This window comes from Styela clava, chromosome 15 (assembly GCF_964204865.1).
Source record: "Styela clava chromosome 15, kaStyClav1.hap1.2, whole genome shotgun sequence".
NCBI lineage: Eukaryota > Metazoa > Chordata > Ascidiacea > Stolidobranchia > Styelidae > Styela > Styela clava.
This window is the reverse complement of record NC_135264.1, coordinates 15,560,108-15,582,315: the sequence shown is the minus strand read 5'-3', so window position 1 is coordinate 15,582,315 and position 22,208 is coordinate 15,560,108. Positions and strand designations below refer to the sequence as shown.

Below are 22,208 nucleotides of genomic sequence, written 5' to 3'. Positions count from 1 at the left end.
ATTTTCTATTGCATCCAGATTGTGTTTAAATATCGCTACTCTCCTAACTTTAAAAGCAAAGTTGAGAATGGAAAAGCTAGAATTTGTGCTGATAATTTCAAGGATGAAGATATTCAAAGGGCCAATAAAAAAGTTGGATTAAGTTTGGAGCATCACCCACAAAATTGTTGCCAAGAAAATCACATGAAGTACCTCCCTGGCCACCAGGAAGAATTGTTCCCAAATATTCACCTATAAATGACTGTCCACTTTCATCATCTCAATCTGCAATTGATAACTAGGCTACAATTCCAGCAATGAAATAATTTCAGCTTTTGAAAAACTGGAGAATACATTAAATCAATACATACAAAGCTCATTTCACATACTATTCTAATCACAGTTTACAGGCGACATCGGAAATGAGCCTTCTAATTTGCCAATTTGACCAAAAACAATTTTCCTTTTCTTGCGCTTTCGCTGGAGTTTATTCTCCCACAATATCATCGGCAATTTCAATCCTACTCAAAAACATGGTTGATCTCACCCCGAGTTTGGGATATGATATTGTTTCCACAAAAAGTTCATGGATTCCCAGAAGTGTTCCAGAAATAGAAGATGATGGCAGAATTTCCTTGAAAAATAAGGTAAGATATATTTGCATTTAGTCAGATATACTTCTATTTAGTTGTATTTTTGTTAAATTTATTTTTAGTATTGTATCAATACAGATATCTCATCTCTCAATGTGAAATAGCGTATTCTTATGCTGGTACATGACCCAACATCTGCTACACTTGTATGTGTCTCCATGTGCATGATCAAGACGGAGACAAGAGAAAATTCAGCCTTTTACAACATCTATGATAAAAGATTAGAATGGCTTGGAGAAAGATTTTTTAAAATATCTGGATATTGGGAAGAAAAGGCATACAGTCGGCCATTGGTGGGAGAAGTTAATCGCCAGAAAATGCAGCTCAGTGATGCCACAAAAAATGGCTTGAGAATGGCATCTATTTCTATGGCTGTAAATATTCGTATTGTTTTGAACAGTGTTGCGAGCTATGTTTTACCACGGCGTATAAACCAAGACCCTCTAGAGCAGCGGTCCGCAACTACTTTTCAGCGCGACCCAAAAATTCTTTTTCTAATTTCTTGCAACCCAAGCATTTGGTAAGCATAAAATTAGTTATCAATTTTAAGACTATTATTGACCCTATCAATTTTCTCGCATAAAATTATATGAAACTTAGCACATAAAATGAATAATAGCGTTTCTTATGATTAATGCGAAATGTAAGCTTTGTGTTTTGAGCACAACATGTCAATTCGAGGTTTAATTTGGGAGACGGTAACTCGAAGATCTTCTAGCCTTGTTCTGTATTTGTTCTTTATGTATGAAAACGTCTTTTCACATAAGTAGGTAGTTCCGAATGGCAACAGAGCATTCATTGCATCAGTTAATTAATAACTCCGGATATTCCTGCAACTGAAATCCAAAATTCAACCACGACAGACTGTCTGAATGGCTTCATGGCTGAATGAAGTATCTGAGCGCTTTTAAAATGTTTATTATTATGTCAAAATTTGCACTTATACTGATTAGCCAATGTCATCGCAGTAAATAAGCAAGTGTATACTCGGGTAAACATCCATAATTATAATCGGAGATTCATGTAGTTGTTATACCTGAATATGCTACACAGACGCGATGCTCATAATTATGGCAAATTTAAATTGTTTTGCGACCCAGAGCGAAGTGCTTCGCAACCAAAATTTGGGTCGCGACCCGTAGTTGCAGACCCCTGTCTTGTTTGCTGTAAGATTCAAGTGTAATTTCAACACAATACATTCAGATACTCATTTTTGTACCTAATTTCTTGGTTTGCGGCCCGCGTGGCCAATAAATTTCAAAAAGTGGATTGCGCGATATGTTTTGATTTGGAGACCCCTGCTCTAGAGGCATATTTTGGTCATCAACGAGTGCGAGGTTCCCGTACTGGAAACCCCACCTTTAGTTTATTCACATCAAACTCCAGATCAATAGATGTTGTAAATTCGAGTAGTAGTGTTATTGGTTTTAATGTTGCGATTGAAAATGATTGATAAATTTCTAGAAGCTGACTTCTTTCTTCTTAAATACATGCATACGGATTTATATACAAGTACTAGTCCATTTTCTTCAATTTGTTTCTAATTTTAGTGGCTGGCTCATCTCTGCTTCAAATAATAGTTACCATAATGTATCCAAAACTATATTTTCATATGAATATTAATCGATGGTTTATTTGTCAAAAATGCCTCCTATTTGAGAGGCTGAATTCAAATTGAAAAGTTTCCCCTATCTTTCGTATAATTTTGTTCAAATTTGTGAAACCGCATCTATGTTTTAAAATTAGCTATCAATTATTGGTTTGTGCATTTGTCATTTTTCTCTATCAGGTCTGTGTGATTCTCCATATTTGAGTCAAAATTCCTGTTCAGTTTTTTTTTTTGTATTTCTTATGCTAAAAACACAAAGTAGAAATTGATTTGTTGGCTAATTTTCATTATAGCGTAATAATGAGATTATTTGGAAAAACAATTTTTCAAACCATTGCGAAGTCCATATGATTTGGGTCCATATTTTCTTTTCGAAACGTTGTTCTGCAGTTCAGTCTTGCAATGGATATGAGCCCTTGTTCGAATAAATCTTCTTACAAGAATGGTCAGAATACTGGATTCACTGGGGCTGAAGGGGTCCATGTCAATATTTCCGATAATACGCCATTCATCTATTACCATTTTGCATACTTGAGACCGGAATTCGTGTTCCACAGAGATTAGGAAGAGAACAAATGTTTCGGATGCTGATATGAGACCGCCCCAAAGCTTGGTTTTGGCACCAGAAAGCACCTTCTCTACCTAGACACTTTATTCCCCATTTTAGCAATCCCCCAGCTAGGTACTCAATCACCTTTTTGTCGCCTTTGGTTATTGACGTTTGCATGAATGGCTCAGTTACTTGAAACGCTTCTTTTATAATTTTCGGTGCTGTAGTTTTGATTATGCGTTTTAGGTCCAAATGAGAGATTTCAGAATTGTGCGAATACGGCTTTCGCAATTTTTCAATGTATTTAGCTGTCATTTTACTTCTGGATTCTTCCCTAGAAATTTCCATCGTATCCGCTATAACATCTGCTCATAGTGGTGATTCCTGATTTAATGTGATGTTCAAATCATTCAATGCAGTCTGCAGTGTCTTTCTTCTTGCAATCAACACTTCCGTAGTCGATTTCTACTACAGATATGCCTCATTTTCCTTCTATCTCGTCATCAAGCTGTGAAATATATAATATCGGGTCTAAAACAGTACCTAAGTGCCTGAATAAAGCAAAACAAATGTGATGTAAAAATACTTCCAAATTTTTAGCAAAACAAAAACGGTCTCTACTTGCATATATTAAACTACGGTACTATAAACTCTTACTATGGGGCTCCCGAAGTATGCGAACCAAGATGGCGGACATCGGAATGTAATATGTGTACTAGGTTAGGATTAGGCCATAATTTAGGTATAAATACTACGGGAGGCTCTTGGCTAGTCTTCGAACTGATAATAGGACTAAAATAAGGAAAATTGGAAAAAAATTATCGCCTAACCCTAACCTGTTACGTTCCGATATCCGCCATCTTGGTTCGCATACTTCGGGAGCACCCTTACTATTCATTCTTTCAGGATCAAAACCTATTTTAATAAGCAATCAGTACTATATAACTCACGTCATCAAAAAATTCAAGCATTTCTTCCTCAGATAAATCCATTTTCATTCGAACTTTGAATACCGTATACAGCGAGCAGCCTAAAATATACAGCAGACGACGCCGTGGTTATGAATTACCCACGCCAACACTAGATGACGCTGTGAACAACAGGTCAGTATACGGCCTTCCAGACTAGTTATATAATGGCTCTGATCTAGGTATGTAGTTTTTGTGTATTTCTTAAATTTATGTTCGCAAAAAAAGATAAATTTTTAACAAAAAAAAGCTATGACAAATGTATAATTACACCTCATAGAAATACAGAGTTGTGTAATTTCATGTTTGTTGTTGCGAATGCCTCTCCTGTTGCTAACTTGTGAAGCTGGTCGCATGCGGACTGGCGGAATTCGCCTTGCAGTTATATGACACAACATGTATTTGCAATACAATGAAAATGTCGATTACTTCAGTCTCGAAGAACTCAGGTCAGTATTCGTTGTTTATTTATTTTTTATTTAAACTACTGGTTATTGGGATCCGGAGATCATGAAATTTGTCTGGTGGAATCCTTGCCAGAAATGACCAAAATAAATTGCAGAATTGTACCATTCAGATTGCTGAATTCAGGAATTGGATACTTTACATGTGACCTAGTTGGTTTTTGACTTGAAAATCAGTTAGAAGTGTTATTTCGGTACTGTATAATGGGAATCTGCCAATAACATGAAAATACCAAAATGGACTTTACTGCGTTATTTAACCTAAACTAGACTACTACTTTAACTAAATCAGTGCCTCTGTGCAGAGTGGTGTAATCACCTGCCATTCAGTTGTGGTGATGGACGATTTTAATGAAGACTGAGAGGAGAATTGATTTCTTATGTTTCTCTATTTACTATATTTCAGGCATCTTGCTGGAGCGATGGGATTCCCGAAAGAAGTATTTGAGAGCAACATACCGAATGATCTTTTTGATGAAAAAGAAAAAATCACAACAAGAGATTTAATCAAATGTATTGAAGATCGTTGCTTTCATGTTGACCTACATTTTACTGTCAACTTGAAATCTGCGACGTATAATGCGACATGCTTGAAGGAGGCAGTTAAATTTATATCAAAACGATATTTAAGTTTCAAGGAATTGCTTGAAGTTCGACTTGCATTCCAATCGTATGAGGCGTATGATCAAAACGGGATGAAAATTGACGAACTTATATTTTTGCGAACGTTAAAAATGTGCGGGAGGGTGATTTCACCAAAAAAATTAATGCATAAGTTGAAACATTTGAAATTAAGTTTTAAAGTAGAGGGGAGGATTCAGTTTTTTGAGTTCTTAGATCTTTTAGAATTATGTGAGTTCACAAAAAATCAAATTTTAACCGGTGATGAGTTGCATTCACCTGTCGAAAAAAGCTGGACAAGATTATACAAAGTTGACAATTTTAAGCGTTTTATGACACCCCAAGATAAGAAAATATGGAAACATTTGAATGAGGAATATAAAAATGAGGAATTGAATTACAACCAACCTAAATTGAAATCAAATAATTTTATCAAGAATCCTCTCACACCAGATGATTTTCGGATGCAGGTTAAACTCGCGAATAAACAGTACGAAACGCTTCACAAAAGTTTGAGAAACTCGAGCAAACAGGTTAAACTAGCAAGAGGTGGATTCACTTTTGTACGTCCACAAACGTATTCTCATCAAAATAAGAAAGATATGAGAAGTAAACGTACAATGTCGGCTTCAACTGGTAAAAATACATTTGAAAACACTCCCAGAGCTCCATCAAGAACTTCGATACCGGCTACGGAATTAACTGATGGATTTCCTTCAACTAGAAGTAAAAAAAAGCTGAGACCACAATCTAGTCCGCCTGTTATGACCGATAGGTTACTAAAAGATTCAAAATCTAAAGTTGAAAATGTGCAGTTTGATATGTGCACGGAACACCAACGTTGGTTCGAATATTATCACGACAATATTACCCATCATCTCCCCAATTATCATGAAGTTCTGAGAAGAATGAGAAAACCTTTTCCAGCACCGAGAAGGAAACGTTTTTATAGACGACCTCGTCCAAATCCTAATGTTATTTCTCGTTTGTCAAGTCATGAACCGAACCCTCCGCTTGAGCACTTACAACACTGTGACGCATTATCTTGCGGAATTGGAACGGATAATCATTCCATGCTGCTAAAAAACAAAGCAAGAAAAATCCGCTGTAAATCTGCTCCTGTTTCATCCTCAAATAAATTTTCTGCGACAGAATTTAAACCCTCGAAAGTTACGAATCAATATTCTTCCTTGCTACAATCATTAATGGAGGAATATGGCTACGTCAGTGAAGATGATTCAATAACTGAAGATAAAACAAATGAAGGAAATCTAAAAAATGAGCTTGCAGAATCCTCATTAAAAAATGAAGTCGAAAAAATTGAACCAACGGAACTTGGAAGTAAACGCTGTTCTGAAGAGGTCAAAGGTGAACACTATTCTGAACAGGGAGATCACGCAAGTTTAATTCTTTCAGAAAGCTCATGTTCTTTCACTAAATCACCACGACTCGTTCCTGAAAATATTAATACTATTGAAAATGATGCCGAAAAAAAACAACAATTTATTGATGAATTCTTCAAATGGCGAAAACATAAAAAAACTAGCGTAACTAATTTGATAAAGGAAACAGGTTATTATCGTCCATGTGTCAAGCTTGATCACGGTAACCAAAGAAATATCTCCTCCCCACAGAGTTTTAAAAAAGTTTTTCGACCCCCCAGTGCAAAAACGAGCGAATCCCAAACTGAAAATTTATCAGATTTTGAAAAACACGTCCTCGACCCAGAAAATTTACGAATTCGTCATGATGTTAGCCTTGCGGACGATGAAGTTGATTTTTATATGATCGAAAGAAAAGTTAGGTCGTTGAGAAGGATTGCGAAACGCTACTCTGGAAAGGACAGACGATGGTTTTCTACTCTAGTAAAGACTACAGAAATAAATGATTCTCCGATCAAACCATTAAACAATGGTATATCCGTAAATGACTAAAAATTTGCGTATTATGAGAGTTGATTATTGAATATATTTTTTTAAACTACTCCCAAAAAACTAATAGAATGTGAGAAAAGGTTAAGTCTGTTTTCCGCCCACTCACTTTTCTATCTCATCTTTCAAATGCAAATCGAAATTTTTTTTTCCGAATTCCAGTTTTTTTCTGAAACTTCATCAATTTCTCACATGTCTGTTTTTTATTTCTCTCTGTTTTGCATACATTTTATATACTATAGTCATTCGCTTTATATCAAGTTTACAAGTTTTCTACTTGTTCAATTTTTTGTATCATTATCTCCAAAGTGATAAATATCCTTCATTTTTTTCGTTTTGGTTTTCTGAGTAATTTTCGTAATGCATTCGAAATGGTAAATTATTGATCTAATCCATGATTCTTTGTATTAGAATATTGTTGAGTATCGTTTTTGGTATAGAAAACATAATACCTCTCTGTTGGCTTCATTGTCCTCTATTCACTGTTTGTTGGATTTTTCTTATGAAACTATATTTCTTTTTCTCAGATTAGCATTTTTCAACATGTTTTATTACGATTTTCTATTTTTCTTCTCAATTTATGAAATGACACAAATTGTCACAAAGACATAATGACCCATTATACACATAATTGATATAAAAGGTGTCTGAATCTGGAGCTTTCTATGACCAATTCCTATATTCAACAATTCAAATTTAATACCCCGCTCACACTCTCTAATGTTCAGGAATTTTGCACTTTTTAATATACGGTACTTATGACTGTTTTTTTACCATTGACTAGTGTTAGATGAAATTATTTTAAATATTAAATGTATAATCCATTATGTTGATTTATTATTGTCCTGCTTTCCACCCACACACAATATATTTTCTTTAGCTTTATATTTTTTTATCCAATTACCTATTTTTTTTAATGACTTTATATATTTAAATCAATTTGTAACTTATCATGATTTTTTATTCTTACCGGTATATAAAAATGAACCAGTAGTTGCCATAATGTTTTTGAGAGTCGAGTGTCGTTTAATTCTGAGTGAGTGACTTTCAATTGTGCAAATTTAGTTCAAAAATGACTGCTTACCCAACTATGATTCTTTCTATATTTTCAATAAAATAAATTATGTAGTTTTGATAGTTTATACAAAAGTATAAAAGAATAATCTGTGTTTCGAAAGTGCTTGAATTGTGGAATGGATCCAAATAAGAAGGTATTTGTTGATGAAATAAGGAAAGTTCATAAAGATTTGAGAAGAAAATATCAAAAAGGTGACGCTTGTTTTCTGCCTTTTTTGTGTTAACGAGCCATGATAGGGATGTCAAAAATGTATCAAATATTTGAAATGATCAACAATTATTTGTATTCCATATTTTGAATGTTTTTGAAAAAACTTACATTAATTACACGACATTACATTAATCTGAATTAAAAACGAACCCTTTTAGATCCTGACTTTTCTAAAATCTGGGAGGAGCATTGTAAGAATGAGGAAACCTTGAATAAATATGCGAAATCAATGCAAGATCTGGCAACAGTGATCTGGGATGAAGATTGTGATGGAACTCACCGGATAAATGTAATATTTTAATTATTTTTTTCTGAAACGTTTTTACGCCCTTTCACTCCAAACAAGGCTTGAACGTGAACCACTGATATGTTAGGAACTGCAGTAATTACAAGGATAGAGACCTTTTTGCTTTGGCATCGCCTACCAAATTTATTTGGCCCTGAGCGAGGAGTTTGGACCCACGATCTTAAGCTTGAGAGTCTGACGCTCTAACAAGTAGTTTGTCACAGCCAGAATAATTATAATTTGGAAAATTGAAGATGATATTGAAATATTGTAATGAAACCTTGAGGCATCTCATCCTTTTCTGCGTGTATACTAGTATTCTACAAACTTTTCTCATAACGACCCCCTTGGCACGGTCAAAAGAAATAAATCTTCCATCATGACCTCCTCAGAAACTAAAATAAAATTAAAGTAAAATCAAATAATACGAAAAATTTCCCCAAAAAATTGACAATACATTTAATTTCATATACTTGCATATTTTTGCACAAAAGATCAAATCTTGGATCTAATTCGGTGATGGTGTACCTCAGTACTTGTTCCAAATCTTTCAAAATTTATCGATATTTTGTTTTAACATAAGTTATTGCAGTAAAAGAATTTACCGCGACCCCCGTTAAGCCCTTTTACGACTCACTAGGGGGTCGGACCCCCAGTATGAAGAGCTCTAGTGTAGACCACTTATCTGAGTTTTTTCATGCTTTCCAGTGGTGTATCGACACTTGCAAGAAATATTTCTGTGAAAAAGAAATGAATAAATATCTTGAGAAAGACGAAAGAAGAAAACCTCATTATAAAGAAGATACAACCCAGTTTCATCTCGGTCCGAATCCTTTTGAAAGTTACAACGATGAGATGAAGGATGTAAGTGAAAGGTGACTTTCTTGATAGTTCTGTTTTCACTTTATTTTGCAATCTTAATAAGTAAAATCTCCGTTTTAATTGTATCTTTACAATATTTATTTGGGTACTCCCGTAGTATGTGTACCAGGTTAGGCCATTATTTATTCTGATTTTCCTTATTTTAGTTCGATTACTGGGACACTCTGTGTTAGCTTAGTAAATATACCCCTGGGCATAGGTTTCAGACTTCAGTCCCTTTACACATATTGATATAAAGTAGGCGAACAAAATTAGTTACCGCCATATTGGTTCACATACTTCTGGAGCACCATTTTCATTTCGTTTCTATTATTTACCTTTTTATTATTTATTCTCAGATCATTTTGTCAACCAAATATGCTTCGACTTCTGGACGTTGGCAGTTGTTACGATCCGTTCAAAAAATATGAAGAATTTGAAACAACAGCTATAGATTTAAGACCTGCTTGTGAGGTGAGATGCAAGTTTCCTTCAAACGGTTTCTGTCTGGTGATTTATTCATTCAAACACCTTTTTTCCAGGGAATTCACTTGCTCTCAAGCTATTTCCCTGGTAATTTTTTTTAACTTTAATTTGCTTTAATCGCAATTCAAAATTTCAGTACATTCGAAATAGTTTATCATTGATGATGGCAGTTAGTTTAGTTATGGCATGAAACTGGCCAACCTGGAACTGGTTGCGAAATACACCAAAAAGTTATTCATGTCATATTCGGCCTGGCTGTTGGCACATTGTGCTAAGCATTAGAAATACTCTTGCCATCCCACCTCTCATTACCTGCATGGGTTCCGGGTTCAAATCTTGGGAGGGATAATTGTGTGTGAAAGGATAGCCGCCGTAAGGGGGTTTTTGTAACCACTGGCCTCTTATTACCTGCGTGGTTGTGTGTGAAAGGATTGCTGGACTCCCCGCCGCTGTAAGATGGTTGTCGTGAACCACTGGTCGTTCACTAATCCCATACCCGACATGAACTGGTAACCAGACATGAGACTGTGGCTTGCCAGCCGTCTATTCGCCTTTCCTCTCCCCTGGGATAGAAATCCTGTTTTATCTATTCTACGAAAGTAAATTTACTTGTAATCCTAATACAACCAACATTATGAAATTCTTATTATTTTTACAACAGACAGTTCACAAATGTGACTTTATCAAAGTCGATGTTTCCTCTGACATTAAAGAAGAAGAGAAATTCCAACAAACTGTGACAACATTGTGAGTATAATGATCTCATATTATCATTAGATGGGAAAGAATTTCCGGTACTCCCGTTCTGTGTGTACCAGGTTATTCCGATTTTTCTTATTTGAATTCCATTAACCCCTGCCCATAGGTTTCAGTCCTTTTACACAACTTGATGTAAAGTAGGCGAACAAAATTATTTACCTCCATTGTACACACTATTCTGGAGCGCCAAATTCTATATATCTAAAGATTAGAGTCGTATGATTTTCAGGCTAAGTCGAATAAGAATATTTTTTTCAACTTTGATTCTACAGCCCTGTATGTTATAGGCTGGTGACTGAATTAAATTTTCTTTTGGACATGATTACATATCGTAACTTATGTGGGCAAGGTAAAAATCCAGGGTAAAGGCAAGCGCGGAACAGATGGCCAAAACACCATAATATACTATGCCGAATTGCTTCCGTAAATAATATTTTGAAAACAATATATATCCAGAGTTGCATCACGTTCAACAAAGAACATTAGACGCCAATGAATATTCAGTAAACAGAGATTTGAATAGGTTTTCATAATTTGAGGGATTCGGAACTCGAAAGAGAAGGCTTTTTTAGTTATACTCTGAAGGAATTTGAAATAACAAATCAATTTAGATCAGGGGGTTAGATCAGATGGTTCTCAAACGGAGGGGGGGAACTCCCCATAAGGGGGGTCGTGGACAATTTTTAGGAGGCGTGAAAGCTAAGTTAGATTTGATCTTGTCAGCCCTATTTTGAATATTTACATTTCTTTATTTTGGATATTTACGTTCTATCCACATATTTTTAACGTGTTTTTTGAAAAAAAACATACTTTTGCTTCAATATCTGTTATATCAAAAAAGTTTGGCGGCCACTGAATGCACTGATTTATATATTTGAATCAAAGCAACTTCTATTGCCTTGATCGAATTGAAGCTGTCGAAATGCAATCATCCATATTATGTTCAGGTCTGCACAACAAGCTCCGGAAATCTCAATCCTACCGTCTTCTTATTTTCATATTGTTGTGTTTTCTCTGCTTCTGACTTATATTCCGAGTCCACAAGTTAGATGGGAGATCTGCCAAAAAGCTCACAAGGTAAGTGATGTTTGAAATGAAAAATAACGTAAATGAACAATGATCAAAATAAAATAAACTTGGTCAAGATTTATTGAGAACTGACTTTGTAACAAGACTTTATAAACGGCGCTCCAGAAGTGTGTGTACGAAATTGGAAGTAACTAATTTTGTTCGCCTACTTTACATCAAATTGTGTAAAGGGACTGAAACCTATGGGCAGGGTATATTCACTTGGCTAACACGGACAGTCCCTGAACTCGTAATAGAACTAAAATAAGGAAAATTTGAATAAAATTATGGCCTAACCCTTACCTGGTACACACACTACGGCAGTGAGTACCCTATGGACACTCTTTGCATTTACGGTATATAAATAAGACCTCGCAGAGTAAGCATGTAGAACTATATGTGTATTACTATTTGTATTATCCAGTATCACTAGGTATCATTTACGCATTCTTATTTGCTTAGGTGCTACAGACAAACGGACTTTTACTCATAATAACTCCAGATTCCAGTCATCAAAATAAGTAAGGTTCTTATATTTTCGAAGTTTATGCTAATTGCTAACTTTATTGGGGGTTGGGAGTTGAAACTTGACACACTATAGTGCCTTGTGAGTGTTGTGATTATGTTCGATACATTGCTAAGAGCTTGGCGGTGTGGCGTATCGTGCTAAGCGTTAGGAATACGCTCAACAACGCACCTCTGATTACTCTGCTGGGAACCGCAGGTCCTATTCTTATGCAGGGTTAATCATGTGCGAAGAGATTGCTGGACTTCTTGCTTTCGTAGGGTGGTTAAGTAACCGCTGGCCGGTTGCGGCTTCCTCCACCATCAAGTTCATGCATCTGTAAAAAAATGAGTGGCTAACTAATCCCGTACCCACTATGGATTGGTAACCGGACAGGGGGTTATGGTTCGCCAAATGATTGTATTATCATTGGCATCGTCTTCCCTCTCCCCCAGGATAAATATGTGAATCCTATCCTATCCTAAGGCACCTTGTTACTTTCCTTGATTAGAGAAATAGGATATAACTCATATTGTTGTGCTTGTCTTAGAGTTTAGACGTTTGTCACATGATAATTTAGTTCCGAAAATATTCTCAGAAATGCAGCACTTATGAAAAGATGGAAAAAAGCGATTGAACAAATTGGATTCCAGCGAATAAAATACTCCAAAGATCGGCATCTACATTTTATGGCGTTCCGGAAAGTCCCTTCTGATTTTTTATGGGATAAACGTAAAATTACTGAAATTTATAGCAATAAAATAGAAAAGTTATGCTTGAATATTCCACAAGATTTTCATGATTGCGATGATGACACCGAAAATAAGACTGATAATGACATCACAAAGGATTTCAGTGATGTCACAAAAGATGTTGGTGCCAGTACCAATGACATCACAAAAGAAATTAGTGATGTCATAAATGATAATACCGTTGTATTCAAATAAAATAATAAAATGAACTACCTCAGACTGATTAATCCGTTCCATTTGATTCACGATAGTGTTCACTTCCTTTGTGGAAATAAAATCGATTTTATGTTTCACTATTGCAAAGTATAAGTTCGTCCTATTCACGCCAGGAGGGTTGTTTTGAATTAATGTACGCGCATATCATTTTGCTATTCGTTGTATGTTATCGCTATTAGAATTTTTACCGTGTTTTTGCCTAATCGTTAAATAGCTGGGTGATGTATGAATATTTATCTGAGCAGGTTATATGACACTCCCGTAATATAAGTACCAGGTTAGGGTTAGGCCATAATTTTATTCCGATTTTCCTTATTGAGTTCTTTTACGAGTTCGGGGACTGTCTGTGTTAGCCAAGTGACCCCCTGCCAGTGGCGTAGCCAGCCCAAAATTTTGGGGGGGGCCAAATTTGAAAATTTTAGAAATTATATTGGGTTTAAAACACCGTTCTTCAAGCGCAAAACAACAACAGTTGGTCACCAAGCAAACTGATTCAATTACTCAGCTGGATTTTTGTGAATACAAAATCCATTAATAAACAATTTTTTATTTGAAACAACAAATATTAACAACGCAATTTGAATAAGTAAAATACATCGCCCCAATTAAAAGTCCATCCTTCGCTTCCCGCCAACTATGCTCGACACAACTCGATTAATTTTCTCCTCGGTAACCATTTCACGGTGACAGTGAAGCACACACAAATCAGAAAGGCGATTGGACGTCATTGATGAGCGCAGCCATGTCTTTACCCGTTTCATGCATGAGAAAGACCGCTCAGCCTCAACGGTGGTTGCTAGTAGCGTCATAACGATCTGTATTGCGGTGTACACGCTTGACGAGACAAGATGCCACAAAACTGGTGGATTAGGAATGGAATTCTTGAAAATTTGGGGGGGGGGGGCATGGCCCCTCTGGCCCCCCCCCCCCTGGCTACGCCTATGCCCCCTGCCCATAGGTTTCAGTCCCTTTACACAACTCTATGTAAAATAGGCGAACAAAATTAGTTACTTCCATATTGGTACACATACTTATGCCGTTGTCAATAGCAACCTGAATGCACAACAGTATTTTAGGTTAAGTTTCTAAGTAGAACGAACAGGGACTTTGATAATCGTCGGGGGCAGCTATGCGTATTCAGGAAGTAGGCCTACTCCAATTTCGGAAGAGAGAGAGAGATTTATTGTTTCGTCAAATAGAAAAAGAGCATTACAGCGACACTAATGATAAATTTGCAAAGTTGTTCGGTACAGACAGGGGGCATCGATCATCAGAGTCAGCTTCCCCGCCACCCATAAGAGGTTTTGCTATGTTCCTCCGGTGTTGACCGGAAAATGAGCATGTCGTTGCAAAAAAAATTAGAGAATTTGTGTGCATGGTGTATTTTACTTAATACCCCGTTTCACAACCGTGGGGTAATTCATTTCCTTTCTTGTTTCTGTTTGTTATGTATGTATTATTTACAGACGGTGATGAATAAAATATCACTATTACTTCCAGGGTGGGATTTTGTCATTTTTGGGGAGAAATTTTGCTTTGCCTTTGTTGTGGTATTATCAATAATCTTTAATTGTTAATAATACTTTAGTAACTTTACTTTTCTATGAACTACGACACTACGTAAAGTGTAAAAAGGCGGGAGCGAGAGGCTATATTAATTCACTAGCTAAGGATTCATTAATAAAATAAATCAACTCTTACGCATATTGAGGAAGAAATAAAGATTTCAAAAATAGGCGATGGAAAAACTCAACGAAAAAAAGGTGGGCGACCACTACTTTACTATTTCAGAGAAAGGCTAATCTTAGCTTGGAAGCCCGTTTACCTCCTGCCATGCGGTGGCCGCGTGGGCTCAGCGTGCCGCCCGGCCAATTACTTTGTTACGCAATAATATATAACGATGAACTTATGCCGTCATATTTAAAGATTGCGCAACGTCCGATTTCCCTTCGACCTCGAGTAGCTCGTTGACTCTTTGCAGAATGTTATAGATATAATATTACAAATAGGCGGCAATTCGAAACTAACCAGTTATTGTACCACCACTAGCAGTTTTGGATTCGTTTTCTTCTATTCTGTTTGTCTTAGTTAGGTTAAACAGGGTGTCCATAACAAATTCAATTTTGTTATGGAGTTGTTATAAATTTTTTTAGGACTTTATGGAAGCCCTACACTGTATATTTTATGTAATTAATTGAGATACAGTTTTATTTTCGTTGAATATTTGTAAAAAAGATATTCTCGATTGATTAACATTTCTGCTGTTCAATACAATTATTTAGTTACTGCTTGATGGTACGACAATAACAAGATAATACCGCTAATTCACGTCGATATTTCAACTTAACCATTCTCTGCAACCTCGAATTAGAGTTTCTTACATTACAATTGAAATCCAAACAAAAAAGCCTTATTTTTGTATAATTTCAGCTGCTCTTGGAATTTCAGTGACAGCGTGACTTTGCTCGGAGATCCTTAACTTCTGAGTGAGTGCATGTAGCCCGGATTTGAGTATATTCTCTTGAAGAAATGTTGCCTTGGCTACCATATTAAAAAAAAATCCTGTACATGTCCCTTCAAAATTAGCCTATACTATAGGATGTACTGGACAAACATCTCCCATTCGTAATGCTTAGGTAAATCTTCCTATCTATTCTCTTATGTCAGACCACATAGGACTTGATTTATTGGTTAGCATGGGACGCTTTGGCTTTGAGGAGCCAAATTTTTGCATTCGACCAAGGGGAAACGATTTCGAATTTAAGGGCCATAAACTTTGTACATATCCCTTCCAAAGTTTCGTAAAGCACGGGTATTTTTCCATAGTTAATGGAATTTCACAAATGGACTGGTGCGACCGGGCGTGACTAGATAGAATAGTTAACAATGAAGTGGTGAATACTCGAAAAACAATAGAAGTTTATATTTCCCATTGATGGTATTTATTACCCGAATATTTAAAACACATTTCGTCACAAAGTGCGGGTTGGCTATCGCGGACATGTGGCTGTCGGTTAGCACACTTGAAATTGTATGGTATTTATGGCTTCAGGGCTTAAGCAGGACCATTTGTAACATAATTTAGTATGAGATGAGGCCTAAAGTTTAAACTAAGTTTAGAAAACACAGTTTTGGTTTTGATAATCGCCCGTCAAGTTATCCAAGTGGAGGCATTCTGTAAGATTGCCATACTAGCTATCCCCGTACTAACTAGCGGTACACAGACGGGAAGAGAGGTTCTACCATGTAAATGAGACGTCTAATCAAGTTTAAAATTCTGCGCAAATAATACGAATATATTCCAATCAAATTCGCTTCGACAAGTCTAATAAATTTTTTAGGTAAGGTATCGTAGGAGTCATTTAGGTAATTTGGGCTTCCATGTTCGAATAACAAAGTGACATACATGCAATAGCGGTAATCAACTTTACTTGTTACTGTGAGCTTCGCAGTCACAAGTAAGATTGATTACCGCTATTACAAGGTTGTCGCTGACAAGTACACCAAACGGTCATTTTGCGGTTGACCTGCTCATTCCGGGCAAACTTTGACTATTTGTGCTTTTCTCGAATGGCCAATTATGAATGATTTGATTGATGGACTGGCTAGCTGCCCCTAACTTGGTCTGACATAACCATCCGTGAAAGACTGGCCTACCATATATATAAAAATAACTTATAATCGCATTTACTCTCCTATGAAATTAAAAATACGACTTCAACTTTGCTGCGTTATATTCAATTGAATAATTTCAAGTACATTATCGCAATTTCCTATATTTTTTGGAAACTGGATTAATAAAGTTTTATCCGAGAGATGGCGTAGGTGGCTGATTCGAATAGAATTTTACGTCGAATATAAATTTTGAGAATTTACATCTAACCGCTCATAGAGCAAAAACAAGTACAGCTAGACGGTTTTAGTAAAAGGCAAAAGAAGAGATATTGGAGGAGAACCTGAAAAGAGACCTAAATTTAGATCGTATTATTGGTTAGAATTTCTCAAACCCCGAGTCACGGGGCACTGCCGGTTAGTCGAGTCTGAATCATTCCATGTAATTGACTCGAGAGACTGCGAGTCTTCGATCAGCTGAGACTGGAGTCGAACCAATAACTTGTATTAATGAAATATAGATCAGAAAGATGCAGCTATAATGAAATATCGGTACTCCTGAAGTATGCGCACCAAGATGTCGCATAACCTGAACTCTAACCTGGTACACAACGTGAGTTCAGGTTGTGCGCCATTTTGGTGTGCATACTTCAGGATGTCCGAAATATCATTTTACTTCGCTGTAGTCTCGGTATTGTGACCAGGAGGTTGATGGTCTGACCTCTATCCCCTTTCTATTTCTTTTTCTGTACAACACATAGCATTTTTCGTTTCTTGAAACGTTTTTTAGATTCGCAAGACTCTTGAAACCCCACGTTTTCCGGCCTGCGATCGGCCCCGCTAGCTTTTATGGTCGAACTTGGCAATTTTAAATTTCAGAACCCCCTCGCGTCCTGTCGCGTGGGAACTTTTTGTTCTAAAAAGATCATACGCACTCGCCCAGAAGTGTAAAGTAAATCGTACCGCCGATAACGCCATATAGAAATATCGCGATGCATCACAACCCAGGAAGTGATAAATGATGCGGAAGTCGAATCAGTTCGATCTGGAATTGGCGACCTCTGAGTATTCCCGCGGCGATGATACTTGCTTTCGAAATCCTATTAGAAATTCTGAGAAATATATCATCATCTAAAGATCAGTCAGTATCTTTCCGATTCAATGTGGAAAATTACTAGTAAGGCTGTAAATAATATTCAATTCAAAACATCCTCCCAGACAAGATAAGATATAATTATAACAAACGATAATTTAAATATTATGCATGGTCATGTAACAAGCTTGCAGACGACCAAACCGCTGCCGCAAAGGTCGAGCATTCAAATTCCTTAACATTCGATTTAACATATTTTTATATGTATGTATGAGATGGTAACACTATATCAAGATATGTGTGTTTTAGCTCCCGTCGCCCCCTTAAATGAACCTTATTGCCAAGTCTTCTTTCCTATCTGGTGTCTGGACTGCTGAGCGACGACAATTAGGTCAGAGTGCTCACATTTGATTAAGAATTATTATTCCCAAAGTCACACTCATGACGTGATAATGCCTAAATATAGTTCAAATAACGAAGTCAGCGAATCAAAAATTTTATCGATATTTTACACTATATATATGCTTATATTAAATAAAATATAAGATATCAATTGAAATCGCTTTATTAGAATTCAAATGTAGTCGATAATGCAAAATTGTCAAGGCAGAATCCTTCAATAATTTGATTGAATGTACTTACAACAATAAATTTCTTGTATCTTATATTATTGACTATATTTAAGCATATAAACTCACGCGGCGATTCATATTGTATGTTAACGAAATCTGGACTGGACCAGAGCCAAGGAGTCCTTAATTAAGCGGGGGGTACATATCGCGAGAGTTTGAGAGCCTTTGTTGTATATTATATTGTGTTCAATTCCCTCTACCTGTCGTCAGTTGTTTAATCTTTGAAAGTGGAACATGGTTCTCTTTCATTTGGTTACGTAAGAAATACTTTCACTTCCGTGAAATTGTACCGATATGACTTTGGTTTACGCGCCTGTTCTTAAATCACATGGGCCCGCTAATTTCATTCCAAGCACCAGTTGTCTCAAATGTAATATAATTTGATACAGTCGATAGAATTGAGTTTATATGGGGTTAATTCGCCTTCGATACGTGGACTGTGTTATCCTTTTGTGAAGTTTGCGACGTTACGTAGCTACGGGGCTGTAAAGCACTATAAATTGGGTCGATACACTAGCTATGAAAACTTGGGGAGAGGGGGAAAAGTTTCCTAAGTCGAAAATTCTGATAGAGCACAAATCTTTACACTTTCGACAGGCTTAAATTAAATTTATGTTATATTTGGACATAATTTATTTGTTAAGTTGTCTACGTAGCCTGAGGTTCTAATAGTTGATCAAAAAGAGAAGAAATTAAAGTTCGAGACGGTGACAGCACATTTGAACCCGCCTGCATTTATTGAACCCATACATTTGCACCCGTATATCCGCGGGTTCAATCTATTTGCGGGTGCTAAAACCCATGGGTTAGAGTTGGTATGAATTCAAATATTCATGGGTGCAATAGTATGCAGGTGCAATTGTCGTGGGTTCAAACCGTTCGCGACTACCGGTATTCTCGATGAGTATTCCTAGTTTAGGGGCATCCCCGTGAGTTTCCGGTGAAAATTTCATATCGGTCCCACCACTACAGATCTGAAATTTCGGCTATATTAAATATTCTAATTTTTAACTTCGGCTACGGGCCTACCATATCGCTTTGCAATTTATCCAACACACATCGTTATCCAGAGATAGACTGGGAATATTAGCACTTTAGTAGTTCTTTTTAATTTCACTATTGAATAAGTAATTTTACTCGCGGTGAACTTGATTCGGATTTTTGTCATTAAAAATACGACGTTTGAACGATTTCAGACATTCGTATCATTCGTAAGGTTCCCCTTAAGTTGCGCAACCGTTGAGTAGTACCACTAGAGACTAGACCATTTGTGCATTAAAATCCCATACTCACGCGATTGCAACATTGCGTTTTTAAAGCGTGGATCGTCAAATTTTCCAACGTCTATGCTAGAATGTTAAATGTATATTTTTTCGCATTCTGATAATATATTATATTATTGGGTACTCTCGTAGTATGTGTACCCGGTTAGGTTTAGGACATAACTCTATTCCAATTTTCTTTATTATAGTTATATTACGAGTTCGGAGACTATCTGTGTTAGCCAAGTGAATATACCCCCTGCCCATAGGTTTCAGTCCCTTTACACAACTTGATGTATAGTAGGCGAACAAAATTAGTTATCTCCATATTGGTACACACACTTCTGGAGCGCCTATTGTTGTACTATTTTACAATACAAGTTTGTAAATCATTTAGAACAGGGGTCGGCAACCTACTGCCCGTGGAACAATATAATCCGGCCCGCGAAGCTTCACTGAATTACAGTAACAAAACAGCTTTTTTGACGATTATATTCCTCACGTAACAGAATTTATTTTGAGACACGTGTAGACTAAATTATAATATAACCTAACAAGTATATATTTCACAATTACTGGTTTAATGAGCCTATAATTTAATTTTAATTAGACAAATGGCAACAAAATGCATAATAAATAATGCTAAGTGCGAATGATTTAATGGCGCAGAAAATATTCAAATGGTCAGTCTTCGCGCGCTGTTTAACATGTTACTTCTAATTGGTGTGAAAAATTTAATTCATCGGTCATCTGTTCGGTTTTTAACTTTATAAAAATATGTGCGGCCCGCCAATGACGTGCAACCTTCAATTTTGGCCCGCGAGCGACAAACTGTTTCCGACGCCTGATTTAGAATTATGCTCAGACTTAAAACAATAATTCTCAGGGAAGGAAGTAAATAATTGATCAGTACAAAATTTTCCCAGAGGGAACACTGGTCATGCGGCTTGCATGTTCAGGAAGAGTCTCCGTAGTTTTCCCCTCATGTCGACCTTCACTGCTTTTGACCGCAATAAACTAAAATCTTCAAAATAGCTCGCGATCGACCGACTAAGGTCTTACACAAAAACGAATAAGTACTGAATATGCAGATTACTGTATATACATATGCATACAAAAATAAGTTTGGGGATAATTCACGAATTTTTCTGCGATGTAGAGGCTTATTTCCCTTCTCATTATCTAAATTACTGCGATTTTTTCCCCTAAAAAGTTATGTTTTGTGAATTTCCTTTCATCTAGCTCAGGGACTATTACGATATTTTAGGTAACTACTAATGGCGTTGTAAATATTCTTGCGTTATGCTTATTTTGCACCTGAAACACATCCCATCACGGCCGCACATTTTCCGATATAAGGAATATAATTAAATAGACCTATATGTTTACTTCGTAGCGCTCTAGTATATACTTTCCTGTTTTCTGTAATGTTTTGAAACCGCCATACTTGGCGACGAATACTTACAAGACAACTTCCCCGGGTCAAGGAATCCGATTTCCGCATTTTTAACAAATACGGGCTATTTACGTAAGTAGGTTGCCATGTTTTTATCGACCTATATTTGTCATCATAAACACGGATTGTTTGCGCTAATCAATATGGCAATTTTGTTTTTGATATTATCGTTTAAGCTCTGTTTACACTATACTGTTTCGTATCGATCCATCACGTTGCACGCCAAGCCTCTCTGATATATAACTCAACCAAAATTCGAATAAAAAAATTATCAAGCAGTCAGCTGACTATCCTAAGTGATTCGAGAGTCTTGCTGCACACTAACACAAATATATTTCTGTAACGTTTCGTCTGACCAAGGTCAGACTTCTTCAGACATACATAATTCAACTACTGACTGTTTGGGTATAATTAAATCATTTTTCTTTATCAAAACGAAATATTTCTTTTATCTTGTGTCTGTAATCATTTTCCGCGGACTCGTTATCGTGAACAAGAATTTAAAACGCACTGTACAGTTTTGGATATTATTCTGGTATTCCATTTTTTGACCTGTTTTTGTTTATTCTGTTTGTCTTACTAACAATTACTTAATGGTACTAAGCCAAACATAGAAAGGTGGAGACTTGGAGGAAATTGTAAATTAGATACTAAAGTTTGATCTGTCATGTAACATTTATGGTTTAAAAATATTTCATTTTTGCTGTTTTAGATAATGTATGGACACTTGGCAAGTTTTTTAGGAATTTTCAACACCTAATAAGTAGGCAGGTCTTAGATCTGAATTGTATTATTTGAATAAATCTTAAATAAATGATGATTAATATTACGCCCACAGTGCCGAGCTTATTGACAGCCGTGGAATTTTTGTATGCATATGTATATACAGTAATCTGCATATTCAGTACTTATTCGTTTTTGTGTAAGACCTTAGTCGGTCGATCGCGAGCTATTTTGAAGATTTTAGTTTATTGCGGTCAAAAGCAGGTTGGCTACCCCTGATATAAGTTACGGTGAGGCAATAACAATATATTACATGATTATCGAATAGAGTTGTAAAGATATTTAATTTAGACAGAAGTTTTATCTCCCTACTTACTATTGAATTAATTTATCACAAGGGAATTTTTTTTAAATAATTGTCAAATTAGCAATGC

At 36.2% G+C, this 22,208-nt stretch overlaps 2 protein-coding genes and 2 long non-coding RNA genes across 5 annotated transcripts in view; 3 read left to right on the top strand and 1 right to left on the bottom strand.

Annotated features, from left to right (window-relative positions):
- Positions 1 to 3,445, top strand: part of LOC120344522 (uncharacterized) — a 114,208-nt gene extending 110,763 nt beyond the window's left edge. The window contains exons 2-3 of the long non-coding RNA XR_013468989.1: positions 19 to 626; positions 711 to 3,445. This is a non-coding gene — a long non-coding RNA (uncharacterized LOC120344522). The remainder of the gene's footprint in view (positions 1 to 18; positions 627 to 710) is intronic.
- LOC144411889 (uncharacterized) overlaps positions 1 to 22,208 on the bottom strand; it is a 103,571-nt gene that overhangs the window by 27,336 nt on the left and 54,027 nt on the right. The window contains exon 1 of one of the 2 annotated variants that reach the window (XR_013468987.1): positions 10,315 to 10,326. The exons of the other annotated variant lie outside the window; for it this stretch is intronic. This is a non-coding gene — a long non-coding RNA (uncharacterized LOC144411889). Of the gene's footprint in view, positions 1 to 10,314; positions 10,327 to 22,208 lie in introns of those variants that run through there. 2 annotated transcript variants of the gene reach the window in all.
- On the top strand, positions 3,754 to 7,904 carry LOC120334365 (uncharacterized). Its single transcript, XM_039401867.2, has 2 exons — positions 3,754 to 4,208; positions 4,630 to 7,904. Exons 1-2 carry the CDS (start codon positions 4,156 to 4,158, stop codon positions 6,776 to 6,778), a joined length of 2,202 nt encoding a protein of 733 aa, XP_039257801.2. The 5' UTR covers positions 3,754 to 4,155; the 3' UTR covers positions 6,779 to 7,904.
- On the top strand, positions 7,890 to 13,649 carry LOC120334460 (S-adenosylmethionine sensor upstream of mTORC1-like). The gene is made up of 8 exons (XM_039401971.2): positions 7,890 to 8,044; positions 8,222 to 8,352; positions 9,058 to 9,224; positions 9,570 to 9,684; positions 10,358 to 10,443; positions 11,403 to 11,532; positions 11,986 to 12,044; positions 12,627 to 13,649. Exons 1-8 carry the CDS (start codon positions 7,969 to 7,971, stop codon positions 12,973 to 12,975), a joined length of 1,113 nt encoding a protein of 370 aa, XP_039257905.2. The 5' UTR covers positions 7,890 to 7,968; the 3' UTR covers positions 12,976 to 13,649.

Excerpts from the sequence above, each read along its gene's own strand:
- LOC120334460 (XM_039401971.2), top strand. The coding sequence starts at position 7,969 with ATGGATCCAAATAAGAAGGTATTTGTTGATGAAATAAGGAAAGTTCAT. Across the intron at positions 8,353-9,057 it reads ATGGAACTCACCGGATAAAT|TGGTGTATCGACACTTGCAA; the intron begins GTAATATTTTAA and ends CATGCTTTCCAG. Across the intron at positions 9,225-9,569 it reads ATGAAGGATGTAAGTGAAAG|ATCATTTTGTCAACCAAATA; the intron begins GTGACTTTCTTG and ends ATTTATTCTCAG.
- LOC120334365 (XM_039401867.2), top strand. The coding sequence starts at position 4,156 with ATGTATTTGCAATACAATGAAAATGTCGATTACTTCAGTCTCGAAGAA. Across the intron at positions 4,209-4,629 it reads TTCAGTCTCGAAGAACTCAG|GCATCTTGCTGGAGCGATGG; the intron begins GTCAGTATTCGT and ends ACTATATTTCAG.